This window comes from Dipodomys merriami, unplaced genomic scaffold (genome assembly GCF_024711535.1).
Source record: "Dipodomys merriami isolate MVZ:Mamm:240054 unplaced genomic scaffold, mDipMer1.0.p SCAF_16, whole genome shotgun sequence".
Taxonomy (NCBI): domain Eukaryota; kingdom Metazoa; phylum Chordata; class Mammalia; order Rodentia; family Heteromyidae; genus Dipodomys; species Dipodomys merriami.
In genome coordinates, this window is record NW_027202937.1 from 3028608 (window position 1) to 3045930 (window position 17323).

At 54.2% G+C, this 17323-nt stretch overlaps 1 protein-coding gene across 1 annotated transcript; it reads right to left on the reverse strand.

The window, feature by feature from the left end:
• Positions 1–1219: 1219 nt before the first annotated feature.
• Capn11 (calpain 11) lies at positions 1220–14802 on the reverse strand. Its single transcript, XM_070023641.1, has 22 exons — positions 14750–14802; positions 13204–13454; positions 12900–12969; positions 12409–12527; positions 12117–12250; positions 11705–11873; positions 9351–9434; positions 9175–9260; positions 8895–8969; positions 8600–8760; positions 8225–8394; positions 6020–6031; positions 5176–5387; positions 3678–3717; positions 3515–3580; positions 3368–3425; positions 3192–3256; positions 2982–3050; positions 2620–2698; positions 2408–2524; positions 1825–1883; positions 1220–1475 (listed from the first exon to the last, which is right to left on the reverse strand). Exons 1-22 carry the CDS (start codon positions 14763–14765, stop codon positions 1449–1451), a joined length of 2139 nt encoding a protein of 712 aa, XP_069879742.1. The 5' UTR covers positions 14766–14802; the 3' UTR covers positions 1220–1448.
• Positions 14803–17323: the final 2521 nt, after the last annotated feature.

The following is a 17323-nucleotide window of genomic DNA, read 5'->3' on the forward strand; positions in this document are numbered from 1 at the left end:
ACATGGAGGAGGGAGGAGCTAAGTCAGTACTGAGGAAGGAAACCAGGACCTGGTGGGCAAGATTCAAGAGATGGAGTGGGGACTCGGTGCTGGTGGCTCACGCCTGTCATCCTAGCTACTCAGGAGGCTGAGATCTGAGGATCGTGGTTAGAAGCCAGACTGGATAAGAAAAAAGAAAGAAAAGAAAAAGATCTGGGCACGAAGAAGAAGAGACTCAGACAGGGGAAAGGAACCCAGAGAGGCAGAGGTGGGAGGGCAGTCACGTGAGGGAGGGGGCGGCTTTCTACCCAGGCTGACTAGATTAGGCCTTTGAAATTAGAAAGACAGAAAGATGGGCGGGAGGGAGCCAGGGGGGGAATCCCAGCAACCCCCTCTGCCAGGCCGGGGCGGGGGGGGGGGGGGGGGGGGTGGAGGGAAGGGGAGGCTGGAACAGCCTCTCCAGAAACTGGAGTTACACCTAGAGAAAGGGGAGTTGGGAAGGACTCATCTAAGGGAAATGGGGCCCAGTGTGCTGTGTCTGCTTCCTCGCCCAATGTCCTTGCCAGAGGCCAGACGGGCAGCGTGGAGAGGTCCGGGAGAGAAGGGCCCTGGGTCTGGGTTTTTACTAAGGCAGGAGGCGGGGCTGGGGGTAAGGTGGGGCTCATCTGGCACACACTCCAAGGTTAAGAATTGGTGGATGGAGGGCCCATTCTGCTGGAGACTTGCTCAAATGGCAGAGGCCCTGAGTCCAAACTCCTGTACCACTGAGAAGAGGCCCCAGGGGCTCGTTACCCCATCCTTACCCTCGGCAGAGCCCTCTAAGGGTATGGCTACCGGCTGCAGGTGTCAGGATTTGACTTTGAGACCCTCCTGGGGACTCCAGTTTGTGATCAGAGAGGAGACTCCGGGTCGTGTGGCCCCCAGGCGTGCCAGCGGGGTGCAGACCTCGGTGGCAGGCCGTAGGGGCAGCCCCTCCCTCGCCCCGCTCCATCTTTCGGTTCGCTGCGCCCGTCCTGACCCACAGCCAGACTCTGCACAAGGCCAGCAGCGCCCCCGAGTGACCGGGACAGGCGGAACCGCCAGCGTCGCGGGAGGGGGGTGCCCAGAAAGTGATCTGCACCCCCGCCAGTCCTCCCCAGAGCTGGGCGGCCAGCGGCACGTCCACGGGAGAGCGACGGGGGAGGGGGCTGCTCAGCAAAGTGGACGACGACCCCTGCCCTTCCCAGCCAGACCAACGCGGGAGAGAACAGTCACTTCATTTCTGGTAAGCAACACAAGGCAAAGCACTCTCAGAGAGTGCAGGGGGCTGGAGGGAAAACACGGTCCCTCCGGGTCGGGAAAGTGGTATCTGGGGCCCGGACGCCGCCTCGTGGTCCCATCCACCAGCAGACTGCGGGGCGGCCCGGAGGGGCGAGGCACCGCGGGCCTGGGCGGAAGGCGGGCGGGAGAGCGCCGGGCCGGGGCAGCGCCTACCCCCACATGGTTACCAGCAGCCACTGCGCGAGAGGAAGGAGGGGGCGGACGGGCGGGTGGCGGGCCGGAGTGGGCGGAGTCACCAGTGAGGGGGTCTGGGGCGGAGCCACCTTCGGGGCGGGGCCACGGGTGAGAAGGGACCATCCCTGGGGCGGGGCCGTCCCTGGGGCGGGGCCACCTTCGGGACGGGGCCACGGGTGAGAAGGGACCATCCCTGGGGCGGGGCCGTCCCTGGGGCGGGGCCACCTTCGGGACGGGGCCACGGGTGAGAAGGGACCATCCCTGGGGCGGGGCCGTCCCTGGGGCGGGGCCATCTTTGAGAGGCGCGCGGCCCCTCCCGCTTCTCCCTCCTCCCCACCCTTCCCCATCAACCTGCTGCAGGTCCAGCTGAATATAGCCTGTGTTCTTGGAGTCCGTGGTCAGAAAGAATGCTGGTTTGGGGAGGAGGCCGGAAAGAGGGGTTCAGAGCTCTGGTTCTGAGCACTTTCTATAGACTTAACTCGTTTACTTTGTATCTCAGTCCTGAAACAGGATCCTTTTTTTTTTTTTTTTTTTTTTTTTTTTTAAAGTTTGAGGCAAGAACTCCCTATATAGCCTAAGCTGGCCTCAAACTCACCAGCCTTCTGCCTCAGCCTCCCAATCCTGGGATTATGGGTGTGCACCCCATGTCCACATTATCCACATTATCCTCACTGGCTCCCCAGCAATGGAGGCTCAGCCCCAGGGGTCTGAACTACTCCAGCCCAGTGTGCAGTGTGCCCTATATGGGTGAGTGCCTCTGGGTCAGCACTCCTCCTTAGGGTGTGTGTGTGTGTGTGTGTGTGTGTGTGTGTGTGTGTGTGTGTGTGTGTGTGTGTGTGTGTGTGTGTGTGTGTGTGTGTGTGTGTGTGTGCACACGCGTGTGGTGGAAAGGGCCAGCATCCCTGAGAAGGGGCAGAAGTCTCACTGAACTCACTGAACATAGCCTTCAGCCTCAAGAAGCAGTTGATGAAGCAGTCAAAGTCCACAGTCATGTTGTCATCTGCATACCTAGCCACCAGCACCTGAGTCACCTTGTTGTTAACCTTAATGCCTGGGGAACAGAGGAGCCAGGAGAGTCTGAGTCCAGGCCTCTGGGCATTGCCTTCCCCCAGCCTGGCCCCAAACCCTCTCCTGCCCTCTGGCCACCTGCTTTCTCGATGGCCGAGCGCATCTCGTAGGAGTTCAGGGTGCCGGAGTGGTCCACATCACATTCTAGGAAGATGTCCTGAGGCCACACGGTTCAGCAGGGCTGGTTCACTCACAACAGCGGTTCCCTCCCACTCACCTGCCCCTGAGCCCCCAGAGCCAGCCCCAGCAGGGCTTCAAGCCTGGCAGGGGACCCTCTGCTGCCACACCCAGGGCTTTCTGCAGGCCTCCTCCCAAGGGGCCATCCACCCACAGACCCATTCCAAGTCAGGGGCTGCAGATCGAGCGCCATCCTTGCTAGTCTGCACCTCTCTAGGACCCCCTTTTCTCATTCCCACACATGGCTTGTGGGTGCCCTTTACCGTCCATTTCTTGAGCTTTTTCCACAGGATCTTGAACTCCAGAAACCCCAGCTTGCCTGAATTATCTTTCTGGGAAGGGGTCAAGGATAGCAGAGGCGACCTGGAGCAGGGAAGTTCAAGAGGGACCCACCCGGGGGAGATGGCTGGTGAGAGAAGTGGTGATATCCGGGTCAGGCTGGGGGGTGGGGAAAGCACTGGACCGGAAGATACATCCAAGAGGTTGATCATACGGCGACAAGCATCCAAGCCAAAGGTATGGGTCCTGAAGGAGTTGACTGTGAAGGAAGGAAGGGGTGGGGAAAAGACACATGATGAATGGAGTGTCTGTCAAAAAGGGGCTAGATCCACCGGAGAAGGCTGTGGGGGGGTGGGGAGGGAGCACTCACGTCTGTCCAGCAGTTTGCTGAGCAGGTTATGTAGCTCATACATGTCTATTTCGTTGTCCTATGAAGAAGGACCATAAGCCCTTGCTCCAGCCCCTTCAGCCAGAAGCCACCACCACCCTTCAGCCTCAGCCCACAATCCTCTCTCACCTCGCCTGCCACTATGTTAAACAACTGAATGATGTCCGGATCCAAGTCCTTGTCAAAGAGCATCTCCTGGGGTGCAGGGTATGGGAAAGGGGACCAAGTCCAAAAACCCATCTCCATCCCCACCCCATTTCCTCCCAACCTCCCTGCTCCCGGTCTCTACTACCTCATGGAGCTGCTCTACGTAGTTGACTTCATCCAGTTCCCTGTGACGAAGGGAGGGGAGGCTTACAAGTGTGGAAGGTTTGGGGGATGGGTGCTTTGGGGGTGATGAGGGGGAGGGCAGGGACAGTATGGAACAGCTTCATAGCATCTCTGTTCTAGGCCTTCCTTTCCCTTTCTTTTCTTCTCTCTTTCCCTTTCCCTTTCCCTTCCCTCCCTCTCTTTTTTTTTTTTTGCCAGTCCTGGGGCTTGAACTCAGGGCCTGGCCTAGGCACTGTCCCTGAACTTCTTTTGCTCAAGGCTAGCACTCTAACTCTGTGTGTGTGGTACTGAGGAATGGCACCCAGGGCTTCATACATGCTAGACAAGCACTCTACCTCTAAGCCCCATTCCCAGCCCCCTCTCTTTCTTTTGTGGGGCTTGAACTCAGGGCCTGGGTTCTGTCTCTGAGCTCTTGTGCTCAGGCTTAATACTCCACCACTTTTTTTGTTTTTCCTTTTTCCCTTCCCTCCTTCCTTCCTTCCTTCCTTCCTTCCTTCCTTCCTCCCTCCCTCCCTCCCTCCCTCCCTCTCTCTCTCCCTTTTTTCTTTCTTTCATTTTTCCCATTCATTCTTTTTGTGTGTGTCAGTACTACGAGGTCTTTTTTTTTTTTTTTTTTGTCAGCTCAGCTCTTCAGCTCAAGGCTAGTGCGCTATCACTTGAGCCACAGCGCCACTTCTGGCTTTTTCTGCTTATGTGGTGCTGAACCCAGGACCTCATGCATGCAAGGCAAGCACTCTACCACTGAGCCACCTTCCCAGCCCACTACTGGGTCTTGAACTTAAGGGCCAGACAATAATATCCTTCTGCTTTTTCTCTCAAGGTTGCACTCTACCACTTGAGCTTCTTTGATTGGTAAGTCCCCATTTGCCTCACAAGCTCTTGGGCTGTTTCTGGTCATCTGTTCCTTAGGCACTAGGTAGGTGTTTATGTGTGTGTGTGTGTGTGTGTGTGTGTGTGTGTGAGAGAGAGAGAGAGAGAGAGAGAGAGAGAGAGAGAGAGAGAGAGAGAGAGAGACAGAGACAGAGACAGAGACAGAGACAGAGACAGACAGAGACAGAGACAGAGACAGAGAGAGACAGAGAGAATGGAGTTGGAACTCAGGGCCTTGTGCCTCCTGTCTTTTTCACTCAGGCTGGTGCCACTTTGAGCCACAGCTCCACTTCCAGCTTTTTGCTGGAGCTAAGATTCTCACTGACTTTGTTACCTAGGCTGGCTTTGAACAGCTCTCCTCAGATCTCAGCCTCCTCGCTAGAAGCTATGATTACAGACATGAGCCACCAGCACCTGGTGTCTAGGAGTTTCTGGTTCTGATTTTGCTACTAACTGGGCCTTGGCCTCCCCTGCCTCCGTTTCCCTGCATGTGGAGAAGTGCAGGAGGACGGGAGGACAGCTTGCTGAGCTTGTCCCCCTCGGGCCCCCAGGCAGAGGACCTGGGCATGGAGAGGTCAGCCTTGACTCACCAGGACTCGTTGTGTTTCTCCGTGAACACCCGGAGCAGGAAGTCGGCATCCTGGTGGGGCTCGTAGGTGGAAGGCACGATGATGTACTCGCCCGGAGGCAGCCGGAACTGTTTGCTCACCTCCCTGGAGTTGGTGAATATCTCAGACATGCTGTTCTCGGGATGCTTCTGGAAGAATTCTTTCTTCAAGTGGCTATCCTGGATGTTCTGAAACTGCATGTGTCCTAGAGATGGGTACAGGGCTGGGGCGGGGCGAGGTGGGGATGGGGAGAGAGGGTTCCCCCAGGGGAGCGGCCTGCTGAGGAATGGTGGTGACACCACCCACCGACCTGTCTGGGACCCCTGCCACCCAACTGACCCACCTCCCCGGTGTGGTCTTTTCCTTCCCCGACTCCCAATGGGGCTGAGTCCAGTGCTTCCCGGGGTGGGGGTGGGGGGTTGTTGTTGTCAGCTTTTGTTTTTGAATTTTTGCTAGGCTTGAGTCTTGAACTCTTGAGTCTGGGCACTGTCCCTGAGCTGTTTTTGCTAGCACTCTACCACTTGAGCCACAGCACCACTTCCGGCTTCTTCTGCGTATGTGGTACTGAGGAATCGAACCCAGGGCTTCATGCATGCTAGGCAAGCACTCTACCACTAAGTCACACTCCCAGTGCCCCACCTTTTTTTTGAGGGGGGCAGAAGCAGTACTCAAACTCCGAATGTGATGCTTTTGCTCGCTAACTACCCCTTGAGCCAAGTCCAACCCCTCTCAAAGTGTCTTTTTTTTCTCCCCCAAGTCCCACCCCTTGTCAGTCACTTGCAGCCAGGGAGGGGTCAGTGCCAGGCAGGGGGGAAGTCCTCTGTACCTCCTTTGGGACCTGGGAAGAGGAGAGAGAATGGTCAGTCATGCAGGGTGGTAGGGAGGTCTCAGGTTTGCAGAAGCTGGGGCAGGTGTACACAGTGTGTGTGCTAGTGTGTGTCTGTGTCTGTGTGCACACATGTGCATTTTTGTGCTTGTACATGTATGTGTGTGTATTTGTGTTCTGGGGTGTTTGAAAGGTGGGGTGTAGACTCTGATAACATTAAATAGCTGTAGACTTCAGAGAGCAAAGTACAGTTACAGTTTGCAGAAAGTTTTGTCAAGGAATTTTTTTTTCTTTTTTTGTATTTTTTTATTTTAAAAATCCTTGTTATAGGGGTTACAGTTACATGAGCAAGGTCCTGATTATACTTCCTATTGAGCATTGTTGCCTCCTCCTTTTTTAATTTTTTATTGTGAAAATACTGTACAGAGGGGTTACAATTACATGGGCAAGATAATGAGTACATTTCTTATCAAGCATTGTAGCCTCCTCCTTTGTTTCCCCTTCCCATCCCTTCCCAGCCTCCCCCCCCCAGCCTTCCTCCTCCCACCAAAGTTGTAAAGTTCGTTTTCAACATGACAACTTGTACTTCTCATTGTTGCAACGGGTCCGCCTGTATCCTTATTTAAATGACTTGTTTTTCCCCTTCCCCTGTCAAGGAATTTTTTTTTTTTTTTTTTTTTGCCGGTCGACCTGAACTCTGTGCCTGGGGCTGTCCCTCAGCTCTTCAGCTCAAGGCGAGCTCTCTACCGCTTGAGCCACAGCGCCACATCCGGCTTTTTCTGTTTATGTGGTGCTGAGGAATCGAACCCAGGGCCTCATGCATGCAAGGCAAGCACTCTACCACTGAGTCACCTTCCCAGCCCCTCAAGGAATATTTTTATCTCTACAGGTTAAACATGGAAACTAGGATCCCAAACTGGGTGCAGTGGCTCACATCTGGAATCCTGGCTACTCAGAAGATCTGAGGATCTTGGTTTGAAGCTAACGTTGGCACAAAAGTCTGTGAGATTCATATCCTAGTCACTAGCAAAAAGCTGGAAGTGGAGGCATGGCTCAACTGGCAGAGCTCTAGCCTTGAGCAAAAAAGCTAAGAGCTCAAGGCCTTTAGTTCAAGTCCCAGTACTAGGGGGCCAGGGGTGGGGTATAGGGAGAGTGTGAGCATTCAGCAGGCCTGGGCCTAAGAAAGCACTGACACAGAGGGCTGAGCACCTGGGGAAGATGAGTTACTGGTTGTGTTCTTTGTTGTTGTGTGGGATTTTGTTGTTGTTGTTGTTGTTGTTTTTGTTTTTGGGTCCGGTCGTGGGGCCTGAACTCTGGGCCTGGGCGCTGTCCCTCAGCTCTTCAGCTCAAGGCCAACGTTCTACCACTTGAGCCACAGTGCCACTTCCGGCTTTTTTCTGCTTATGTGGTGCTGAGGAATCGAACCCAGGGCCTCATGCAAGAGGGGCAAGCACTCTACCACTGAGCCACCTTCCCAGCCCCTGTTGTTGTTTCTTGGTGCCAGCACTGGGGCTTGAGCTCGTGGCTTGGAGCCATCTCGTAGCTTCTCTCAAGGCGAATGCTCTATCATCTGAGGCACAGCTCCACTTCCCACTTTTTGGTAGTTGATTAGAGGTAGAGTCTTTTTTTTTTTTTTTTTTGCCAGTCCTGGGGCTTGAACTCAGGGCCTGGGCACTGTCCCTGAACTTCTTTTGCTTAGGGCTAGCACTCTACTATTTGAGCCACAATGCCCTTACCAGCCTTTTCTGTGTAAGTGGTACTGAGCAATCAAACCCAGGGCTTCCTGTGTGCTAGGCAAGCACTCTACCACTAAGCCCACACTCGCAGCCAGAGGAAGCATCTTTAGAACTTTCCTCTCAGGCTGCCTTCAGACAATCCTCAGACCTCAGTCTCCTCCTGAGTAGTTAGGGTTACAGGTGTGAGCTACCAGTGCCCAGCTAGGAAGGTAAGTCTTAAAGGGATCAGGGAGGGGGCTGGGAAGGGGGCTCAGTGGTAGAGCGCTTGCCTTGCATGCATGAGGCCCTGGGTTCAATTCCTCAGCACCACATAAGCAGAAAAAAGCCATAAGTGGCACTGTGGCTCAAGTGGTAGAGTGCTCGCCTTGAGCTGAAGAGCTGAGGGACAGCGCCCAGGCCCAGAGTTCAGGCCCCACGACTGGCAAAATAAAATAAAATAATAAAGGGATGAGGGAGGCTGGGGGCCCACCGGGAAGATGACAAAGCCAATGGTCAGCAGCTGCGCTCCCTGGGGGCGTGCACGCCGCCAGGTCTTCTGCATGAGGGCCACCAGGCAGGTGCAGACCGCCTTGTCCTCTTTCTCCTGGTGGTCATCCTCCTGGAGGTAGATCCTGAACTGGGGGTTGGTCCAGAAGGTACCTGTGGAGGAAGCAGGTAGGGAAGGCTGGGCTGGGCTTGGCCTGGGCTCTACTGGAAGAACAAAGCTGGCCCAGCACGGGTCTGTTTGTCCCCTTCACAGGGAATGGCCTGTCCTCATGGGCCCTGATCCTGGGACCTTCACCCCCTGTGTGTAGGGGGAGCCCCCTGCCCCTCCCTCCCTTCCTGCCCGCATGCCATCACCCACTGGGGTTGTTCCTGCAGCCCCCCGCTGTGCTGCCCTTCCGCCAGCTGCCCTCATAGTGGGCAGTGTGCCAGTAGCTCTTGGAGTCCCCGGAGAGCGCGTCGGGGGTGAGGTTGCAGATCTCCAGTTGGGTGAAGTTTCTCTGGAAATCCTGGTAGGACATCCTGCAGGGGGACGGGCAGGCCCCGCCTGTCAGCCCACCCTGTTCCCCAGCCAGAGGCGCACAGCCTGGAGGGTGGCCGAGGAGGTGATCATGGTCATCGCACTCCCTCCCCCCAAAACCCAACATCTCACTGACCAGAATTCCCCATCTTCTTTCTTATGCATCAGTTGTAACTGGATCACGGGATCAATTTCTTCCCACTCCCTGGCACTTCAGAGAGAGAGACAGACAGACAGAGAGTGCTGAAGGAGGGGCACAGCCAGCGTATCTCCTCTTTCCCCAAAGGATGCCCTGGTTCCCCAATGGCCATCTCCTGAAGTCCCGGGTAAGACCAGCCCCAGCCCCGACAGAGCCTCATTCATGGGCTGTGCTGTGTCCCACCCCCCCCCCCCCGCCCCCAGCTCAGGGGATCTACTTGTCACTCCAGGCTCCATTCCACTCGATTCGGCCCCAGGGATTCTGGACCCGGATCAGAGTTTGTATCTTGCCTCTGTAGAGGACCTGGGGGAGTCAGGAAAGGAGGCTCAGGGAGGGGGAGACCCTACTCTCCTCCTCCTTCTCCAGGCGGTCTGGGGAGGGGCCAGTGCTCACGTCCTCCATGCCGGTCACCGCGTAGGCGTGTCCTCTCACCAGCATGTTCTCTGTCATGGACTCCAAGTCACTGTTACTGCTGACCTGCGGGACAGAGAGGGAGGAACAGCACTCATGGTCAGGCCTGGGCTCCCCAACCAGGCTGAGAACTCTGGGTTGTTTGTCAGTCCTGGGAGACTTGAAATCAGGGCCTGGACGCTGTCCCTGAACTTTCTCACTCAAGGCTAGCCCTTTACCATTGGAGCCACAACTCTGCTTCTGGCTTTTTGGTGGTTCATTAGAGATTAGAGTCTGTCACAGACTTTCCTGCTCAGGCTGGCTTTGAACTGTGATCCTCAGATCTCAGCCTCCCTAGTAACTAGGATTACAGGCGTGAGCCAATGGCGCCTGGCTCCTATTTATCTTTTGAATAGGGGGGGATCACAGATGTTCACCACCACACCCAGTTGTTTTTTTTTGGTTGGCCGTGGGTCTTGAACTCTGGGCCTGGGTGCTGTCCCTCAGCTCTTCAGCTCAAGGCAAGCACGCTACCACTTGAGCCACAGTGCCACTTCTGGTTTTCTGGTGGTTAATTGGAGATAAGAGACTCACAGACTTCCTACCCAGCTAGCTTTGAACTGCAATCCTCAGATCTTAGCCTCCTGAATAGTTAGGATTACAGGTGAGAGCCATTGGTGCCCAGTTCACACTGTTTTTATTGGCTGAGATGAGCTTTTTTTTTTTTTTTTTTTGCTGGTCCTGGAGCTTGAACTCAGCTGGGCACTGTCCTTGAGCCTCTCTGTGCTCAAGGCTAGTGCTCTACCACTTGAGCCACAGCGCCACTTCCAGTTTTTTTGTTTATGAGGAATTGAACCCAGGGCTTCATAAGGCAAGTACTCTACCTCTAAGCCACATTCCCAGATGAGATCTTGATATCTACCCTTGAAACTGTTTTCCTGCCTATGCCTCCCAAGTAGCTGGCATTACAGGCACAAAGCACTGTGCTCAGCCTACATGTGTAGTTTTCTTTTTCTTTTTTTGTTTTTCTTTTGGGTCTGGTCGTGGGGCCTGAACTCTGGGCCTGGGCGCTGTCCCTCAGCTCTTCAGCTCAAGGCTAGCGCTCTACCACTTGAGCCACAGCGCCACTTCTGGCTTTTTTCTTTTTGCTTATGTGGTGCTGAGGAATCGAACCCAGGGCCTCATGCATGCAAGGCAAGCGCTCTACCACTGAGTCACCTTCTCAGCCCTACATGTGTAGTTTTCACCACCACAGTCAAGGGCTACAATGGATCGTTTGCCATTTGATCCTTTTATAACCATGTGTCCCTCTTCTCAACTACTCTACTGTCCTAGCCCCAGACAATCACTCATGTGTTTCCCCTCTCTATTATTTTGTTGTTTCAAGATCACATAAATGGAGAAGCATGAGTGGGAAGTCTTTTGAGGATGGCTTCTTGCATTCTGTTTCAGTCTTGGGATCTGTCCTGATTATTGCAGGTCTCTCTCAATTGTTATTCCTTTTGTCCTTTTCAGTAGTATTCCATGGTGTGTTATGATTACCATCGTTTGTTTAACCATTCATCTGCTGAAGGACATCTAGATTGTTGGCTATTTTTACTGTGAGGGGGTAAAGTTGTAAGCATTTGTATACATGGTATATGGGGACACTTGTCTTCATTTGTCTGTAATCAATGATTGCAGTGATTACATCCCTGCAATGCTTGGTGGTAGGGTGGCATTCCCTGTTTATTTACTTGAACCAGTATTTGTGGCAGCCTCTTGCATCTGGGCTTTGTCCAGGGTAAATAAGGTCACTAGACTTATGGAACCGTCTCTTGTCTATCTGAAGAAGATAGGCTATGAATAAAGTCAGAGAAAAGCAAAAGATTTCAGGTCAGCTGGGCACCGATGGCTCACATGTGTAATCCTAGTCACTCAGGAGGCTGAGATCTGAGGGTTGTGGTTCAAAGCTCATGCAGGAAAGTCCCTGAGACTTTTATTTCCATCTAACCATCAGAAAACTGAATGTAGCATTATGGCTCAAAGTGGTAGAGCACTAGCCTTGAGCAAAAAAGCTCAGGGACAGGGTCCAGACTCTGAGTTCAAACCCCTATAACCAACCTCCCTCCCTCCACCCAAAAAAAATTCAGGTCTCAATAAAAGTAGAGGAGAAAATCAAAACAAAATAATCCATATACCAAATGGAGACAACCACTGGCGATTGGGAGGCGGGTCTGAGAAAGAGGCAGCTGGATGGAAATGGGAATGGCAAGAGCTAGATGAAGATGGCGGGGGGGGGGGGGGGGGGGAGGTGAGTCTTCCAGGTAAGTCTCAGTAGGTGCAAAGGCCCAGAGGCAGACCTAGGAGTGGCGTACCTCAATGGAGCAGCCCATGAGGGAAGATCGCTCAATGGCCTTCCGCAGGAGCCTCAGCAGGTTCTGAGGCGGGCTCTGGAGCTGGAGCCTCTGGGCCACACCTCCCGTGAAGTCCTCAAAGCCTTCAGTTGTGCTGCCCCCAGACAATGCTTCATAAGACCCGTTCAGTCTGGGGGTGCAAAGAAGGAACTGCTAGGATCTGGGGGAGGAGGTGGGAGCCTGGCGGGGGGAGAAGGAAGGGAGGGAAGCTCTGGAGTCGGAGGGGGGGGAAGGAAGGGAGGGAAGCTCTGGAGTGGGGGGGGAGGGAAGGGAGGGAAGCTCTGGAGTGGGGGGGGAGGGAAGGGAGGGAAGCTCTGGCACCCTTTTGCCTCTCTTGATGCCTCAGGGCCCCGTCCCAGCTCCAGGCACTCACTTGGCATATGCCTTCTCCAGCAGGGCGCTCCAGAACTCCGAGCGCTGGGATGAGTGCACGAACACCAGCTTGTAGTTCTTGGTGGGCAGCCGGTCATCCACCACCACGTCCACCCACTGCCCAAACTGCCAGATCTGTGGGAGGCAAGGCGGGTCTCAGCAGGCAGGAGTCTCTGTCTCCCGGAGTCAGACACACACACACACACACACACACACACACACACACACACACACACACACACACACACACACACACACACACACACACTCACACACACACACTCACACTTCACCTGAAAATGGAAGATCCCGGCATAGTTTTTCTTGAAGCTCTGGCCTTTGGGCACCACACGGTACAGCAGCTTGGGGCACGTGGCAAGGGAGCCAATGGCGGCCAGCAGCCAGCAGTCTCCTGTAAGGTAAGTGGGGCTCCCCTTGAGCATCTCCATGTGGGGGTGACCCCCAAGTCCAAGCCCTGAAGGAGCAGGAGCCTGGCCCTGTGCGGTCTCCCCAGCACCAGTGGCCTCTTGCTAAGCATGGGGAAGGAGACCGAGGGAGGCAGGAAGGACCGCGGCCTGGGGAGGGGAGCTCGCTGTGCTAGGGCCGCCGCCATCAAATGCGTGAGTCACACATCACAGCCACGAGTTTAGTTCAAGGGAGTCTGGGAGGACTCTCGCCTAAGGTCCTTGCTTCCCTCTTTGGAACAAACCAAAAAGATACCTTGGCACTACCCCACCTTCTGATGCCCCAATGGCGACCAACCCCTTGCTCTTTTAAGACTCACCAAGGACCCCTTGGCAAATGTCTGTGGGAGTCAGCCCATTCAGGATGAATTGGGGGTTGCTTGTGATTTCCTGCAGTGAAGAAATGAAGATGTCAGGGAGCCGGGATGCCCCTCTCCCAGCTGGGGCCCTCCCTCAAGTTCTGGGGGAAGAGATGAGGGGAGGGGAGGGGAGGTGCAGGGCCGGCTGGGCATGTTCAGTTCCACTCCCAGTTCTCATGGTAGAGGTGGAGCCTCGTTCAAAGCTAGGCTGGAGTGGTGGGCTGGAGATTATATTAACCGCCCCCCTCCCTTGTCCAGTACTCACCTTGGGCCGCTGCCAACTGATGTTCTGCACATGTTTGGATTGGGGGCCCAGGTCCTTGAAGCCAATAGAACTGGGCTCTGCAGGGAAGAAGGGGTCCTCAAACAGCTCCCCGTTTCTCAGACAGGTTGCTTGTAGCACCTCAAAGCTCTGGTTCCTGTGGTTTTGGGCGTTGCTGTGTTGGCCTACCCCACTGGCCTGGAGTCGACTCTCATTTATGGCAGACACCATTCCCTTGTCCATAAAAATGGGCTCTGCTCAGCAACCAAGAGACAAGCAACTTAATCAAAACAGAGGCTCACGCCTGAAACCCTAGCTGCTCAGGAGACAGAGGACTGAGGATTGTAGTTCGAAGCTAGCCCAGGCAGGAAAGTCTGTGAGACTTTCATCTCTAACTAGCAAAAAACTGTAAGTGAAGGCATAGGACTCAAGTGGTAGAGTGTCAGCCATGAGCAAAAAAGCTACAGGCTAGTGCACAGGCTTGAGTTCAAGCCCTAGTATTGGCACACATGAATAAACCAAACCACCATGACGAAAACCCAAATAGCTACTAAACACCTGAGAGAAAGCTCAATACCACTAGATACTGGGGAGATGCAAGTCAAGACCACAGTGAAATACAACTTCACCCTCACTAGGATGGCTGTAATAAAAACAGATTAAAAAAAAAAGTGTTGGTGAGGAAGCAGGGAAATGGAATAAAAATGAGATAACCATCGGGAAAACAGTCTGGAAGTTTCTCAAATGGCGAAACAGAGGGTTACCAGTTGACACAGCAATTTCACTAGTAAATGTCCGAGAGACACGCAAATATATATCCACACTAAAACTTACATGCAGGGATGGGGAAGGTGGCTCAGTGGTAGAGTGCTTGCCTTGCATGCATGAGGCCCTGGGTTTGATGGGTTTGATTCCTCAGCACCACATAAGCAGAAAAAGCCGGAAGTGGCGCTGTGGCTCAAGTGGAAGAGTGCTAGCCTTGAGCTGTGAGCTGAGGGACAGCGGCCAGGCCTAGAGTTCAGGCCCCACGACCGACAAAAATAAAAAATAATAAATAAAACTTACATGCAAATGTTCGTAGTAGTATTATTTCCAATAGCCATAAAACAGGGGGGAAACTCAAATGACCATCAGATGAAGAGTAGACAAACAGTGGAGTCTGCCTACAGTGGAATAATAATCAATAATAAAAAATGAAGTAGGAGCCGGGTGGGTGCTGGTGGCTTTGTGTAATCCTAGCTCATCAGGAGGCTGAGATCCGAGGATCCCGGTTTGAAGCCAGCCTGAGCAGACAAATCCAAGGTATCTTCTCAGCTCCAGCCCTTCCCTGACTTACCAGCTCCTCTGACCTTCATTGGCCTATTCTTTCCCGAATAGTGTGAGGTAGAGGCTGGGCTGTGGTCTCCAGGGCACACTTAGTCTGATGAGAGTTCCAGCCTCAATCCTCAGAGGGTACTTACTCAGTCTGACGGGAACAGAAGCCCTATTTCTGGGGGAGGCCCTAGTCTGCAGGAGGTACAGGTGTGGGTCAGTCGTCATCAGTGCCTACCTGGTAAGTGCAGCATGCCTACAGCTGGTGGGCTCCTAGCGAGGGCCTGACAGTTGAGGATTCTGGGGGGAGTGGGAGTAGAGACCCCCTCCCCCACCCTGGAACTCTCTGCTCCCAGTGGGATTTCTGGATCTGGGCACTTACTTCTCAACTGCTGCCATCCCTCTCTCCTCCTTCCCCTTCAAGCCTCTATCCCAGCCCCAGAGCAACAGGGCGACCCCTTCTCATCGCCAGACCCACCACCCACACCCACTGGGGACAGGAGCCACTTCCGTGGGCCAAGTCCATCTGAGTCTCTTGCAAGGTGCGTCACCTCAACTTGAGCTTCATTTATTTATTTTTGTTGGTTATGGGGCTTGAACTCAAAGCTTGGGTGCTGTCCCTGAGCTCTTTGGCTCAAGGTTAGTGCTCTACCACTTTGAGCTACAGTGCTGCTTCTGGTTTTGTGGTGGTTAGTTAGAGATAAGCGTCTCACTGACTTTCTTGCCTCGCCTGACCTTTGAATTGCTGTCTTCAGATCTCGGCCTCCTGAGTAGCTAAGATTACAGGTGTCAGCCACCAGCGCCCTGCCTGAGCTTCTTTTTTATTTTGTGTCAGTTACTAGGGCTTGAACTCGAGGCCTCAATTTTTATTTTATTTTTTTGGATTGTGGGGCCTGAAATGGAGCCTCAGCTCTTCAGCTCAAGGCTAGCGCTCTACCACTTGAGCCACAGCGCCACTTCCAGCTTTTCTGCTTATGTGGTGCTGAGGAATCGAACCCAGGGACTCACGCATGCAAGGCAAGCGCTCTACCACTGAGCTACCTTCCCAGCCTGAGGCCTTATCTTCTTGCTTGTCTTTTTTGCTTTATGCTCAACTACTTCTGGCTTTTTACTGGTTAATTGGAGATAAGAGTCTCACGCTTTTCTGCCTGGGCTGTCCATCCTCAGATCTGTCTTCTGAGTAGCTAGGAGTGTAAGTGTGAGCTAGTATTTGAACCTTGCTTGTTCCTTATCTTCCACTGCCCCAGGTATAAAAAAGAGCAAGTGAGCTGGGCCTCGGTGGCTCACGCATGTAATCCTAGTTACTTAGGAGGCTGAGATCTGAGGATCGAGGTTCAAAGCCAGCTGGGGCAGGAAAGTCCCTGAGACTCTTAGCTCCAATTAACTACCAAAAAACCAGAAGTGGCATTGTGGTTCAAGTGGTAGAGCGCTCGCCTTGAGCTGAAGAGCTCAGGGACAGCGCCCAGGCCCAGAGTTCAAGTCCCATCCTACCAAAAATAAAAATAAAAAGGAGTGGATTCGGGCTGTGTGGCCTCCTTTCCCCCTTCTGTGACTGCACCACGGCGCCTTGAAGTCTCCAGCCTAATGCTGGGCACCGGGTGCCTGCTGGATAAATACTTGCCAAATGATCACGTCAGGCAGGTGGGGTGGGGTGGGCCTTGGCCATTGGGCCTCCCCACTGGGCCGGGCCTCCTAAGTACCTTTGCTCTGTGCGCTGTTGGATGTCATCTGGCATTTCACATCTCCAAACATTTGGACTTGGTTTTGAACTTCATAGGCCCTGTTGGGAGACACTTCCTGGAGGGCAAGGAGACTTGCTGTACAGGCTGGGAACCAAGGGGGTGTCTGCTGACCAGAGGCCAGGCCTGAGATCTGTCCAGGCCACACTGTGCAACACTCGGTCTTGCCAGACAGCACTGGTGCCTGCCGGCCCAGACACAAAAAGCGCTCCGGGAGCCCTGGAGCCTTTGCGCTATAAAAGCGTGTCTCACCCACTGCACTGTCCCCTCATGCTGGGTCTGGCAGTGCTTTCCCCTCCCCCCGACTGGCCCCAGGACCTTGGGAATTCCATGGGGAGTTTGCTTCCTAAAGCTGCAGCTCTGATGTGGTGGCTGAAACCAAGACCCAGACTCCACCTTCCATCTCTACAGTCATCGGCCCAAGAAGTCTAGTCCCCTGGGCCTGTCTGTGGTGTGGGGACGGCCAGGCTAGTTTGCTCCTGCCCCTGGCTGGTGCCTGGGCAAGCTGTGTGTGTGTGTGTGTGTGTGTGTGTGTGTGTGTGAGTCCTGGGGCTTGGACTCTGTAATATACCTTGATTTTCCTGAGGAAACAGGACCAGGGAGAGGTAGCTTTCCTCTGGGATGCACAGGGGGTAGGTGGCAGAACCGTGGCAGGAATGCAGGCTTTCTACATCGTACTGCACGCAGGCCACATGAGCTGGAGTTGGGTTGTGAAAATCACAGGCTCTGAGGGGCTCCTGGGGTGTGTGTGGGACTAGGACACTCCTGGGGGGACACGTGCAGCACTCTGAGGCATCTGGCCAGAGACATGAGGCTTTGCAGGTCTCTCTCCAGAGCCCTGTGTTGCTTGTGGGGTTTGGGGAGCATGGAGGGTGGGGCTGGAGTGGGGCAATCTGAGCAGAGGCCCCTTCCACCCTGAGACACCCCCCTCCAGGCCTCTCCAAGCTGAGACTGAACAAATTCCTTGAGGGATCATGTGGATGGGGAGCGAGCGCTGGGGGTGGGGTGGGGGGACAGAGGCTGAGTAGGAGCCCCAGCCTGGGTCTAGGCAGCAGCACAAAGTGGACATCAGC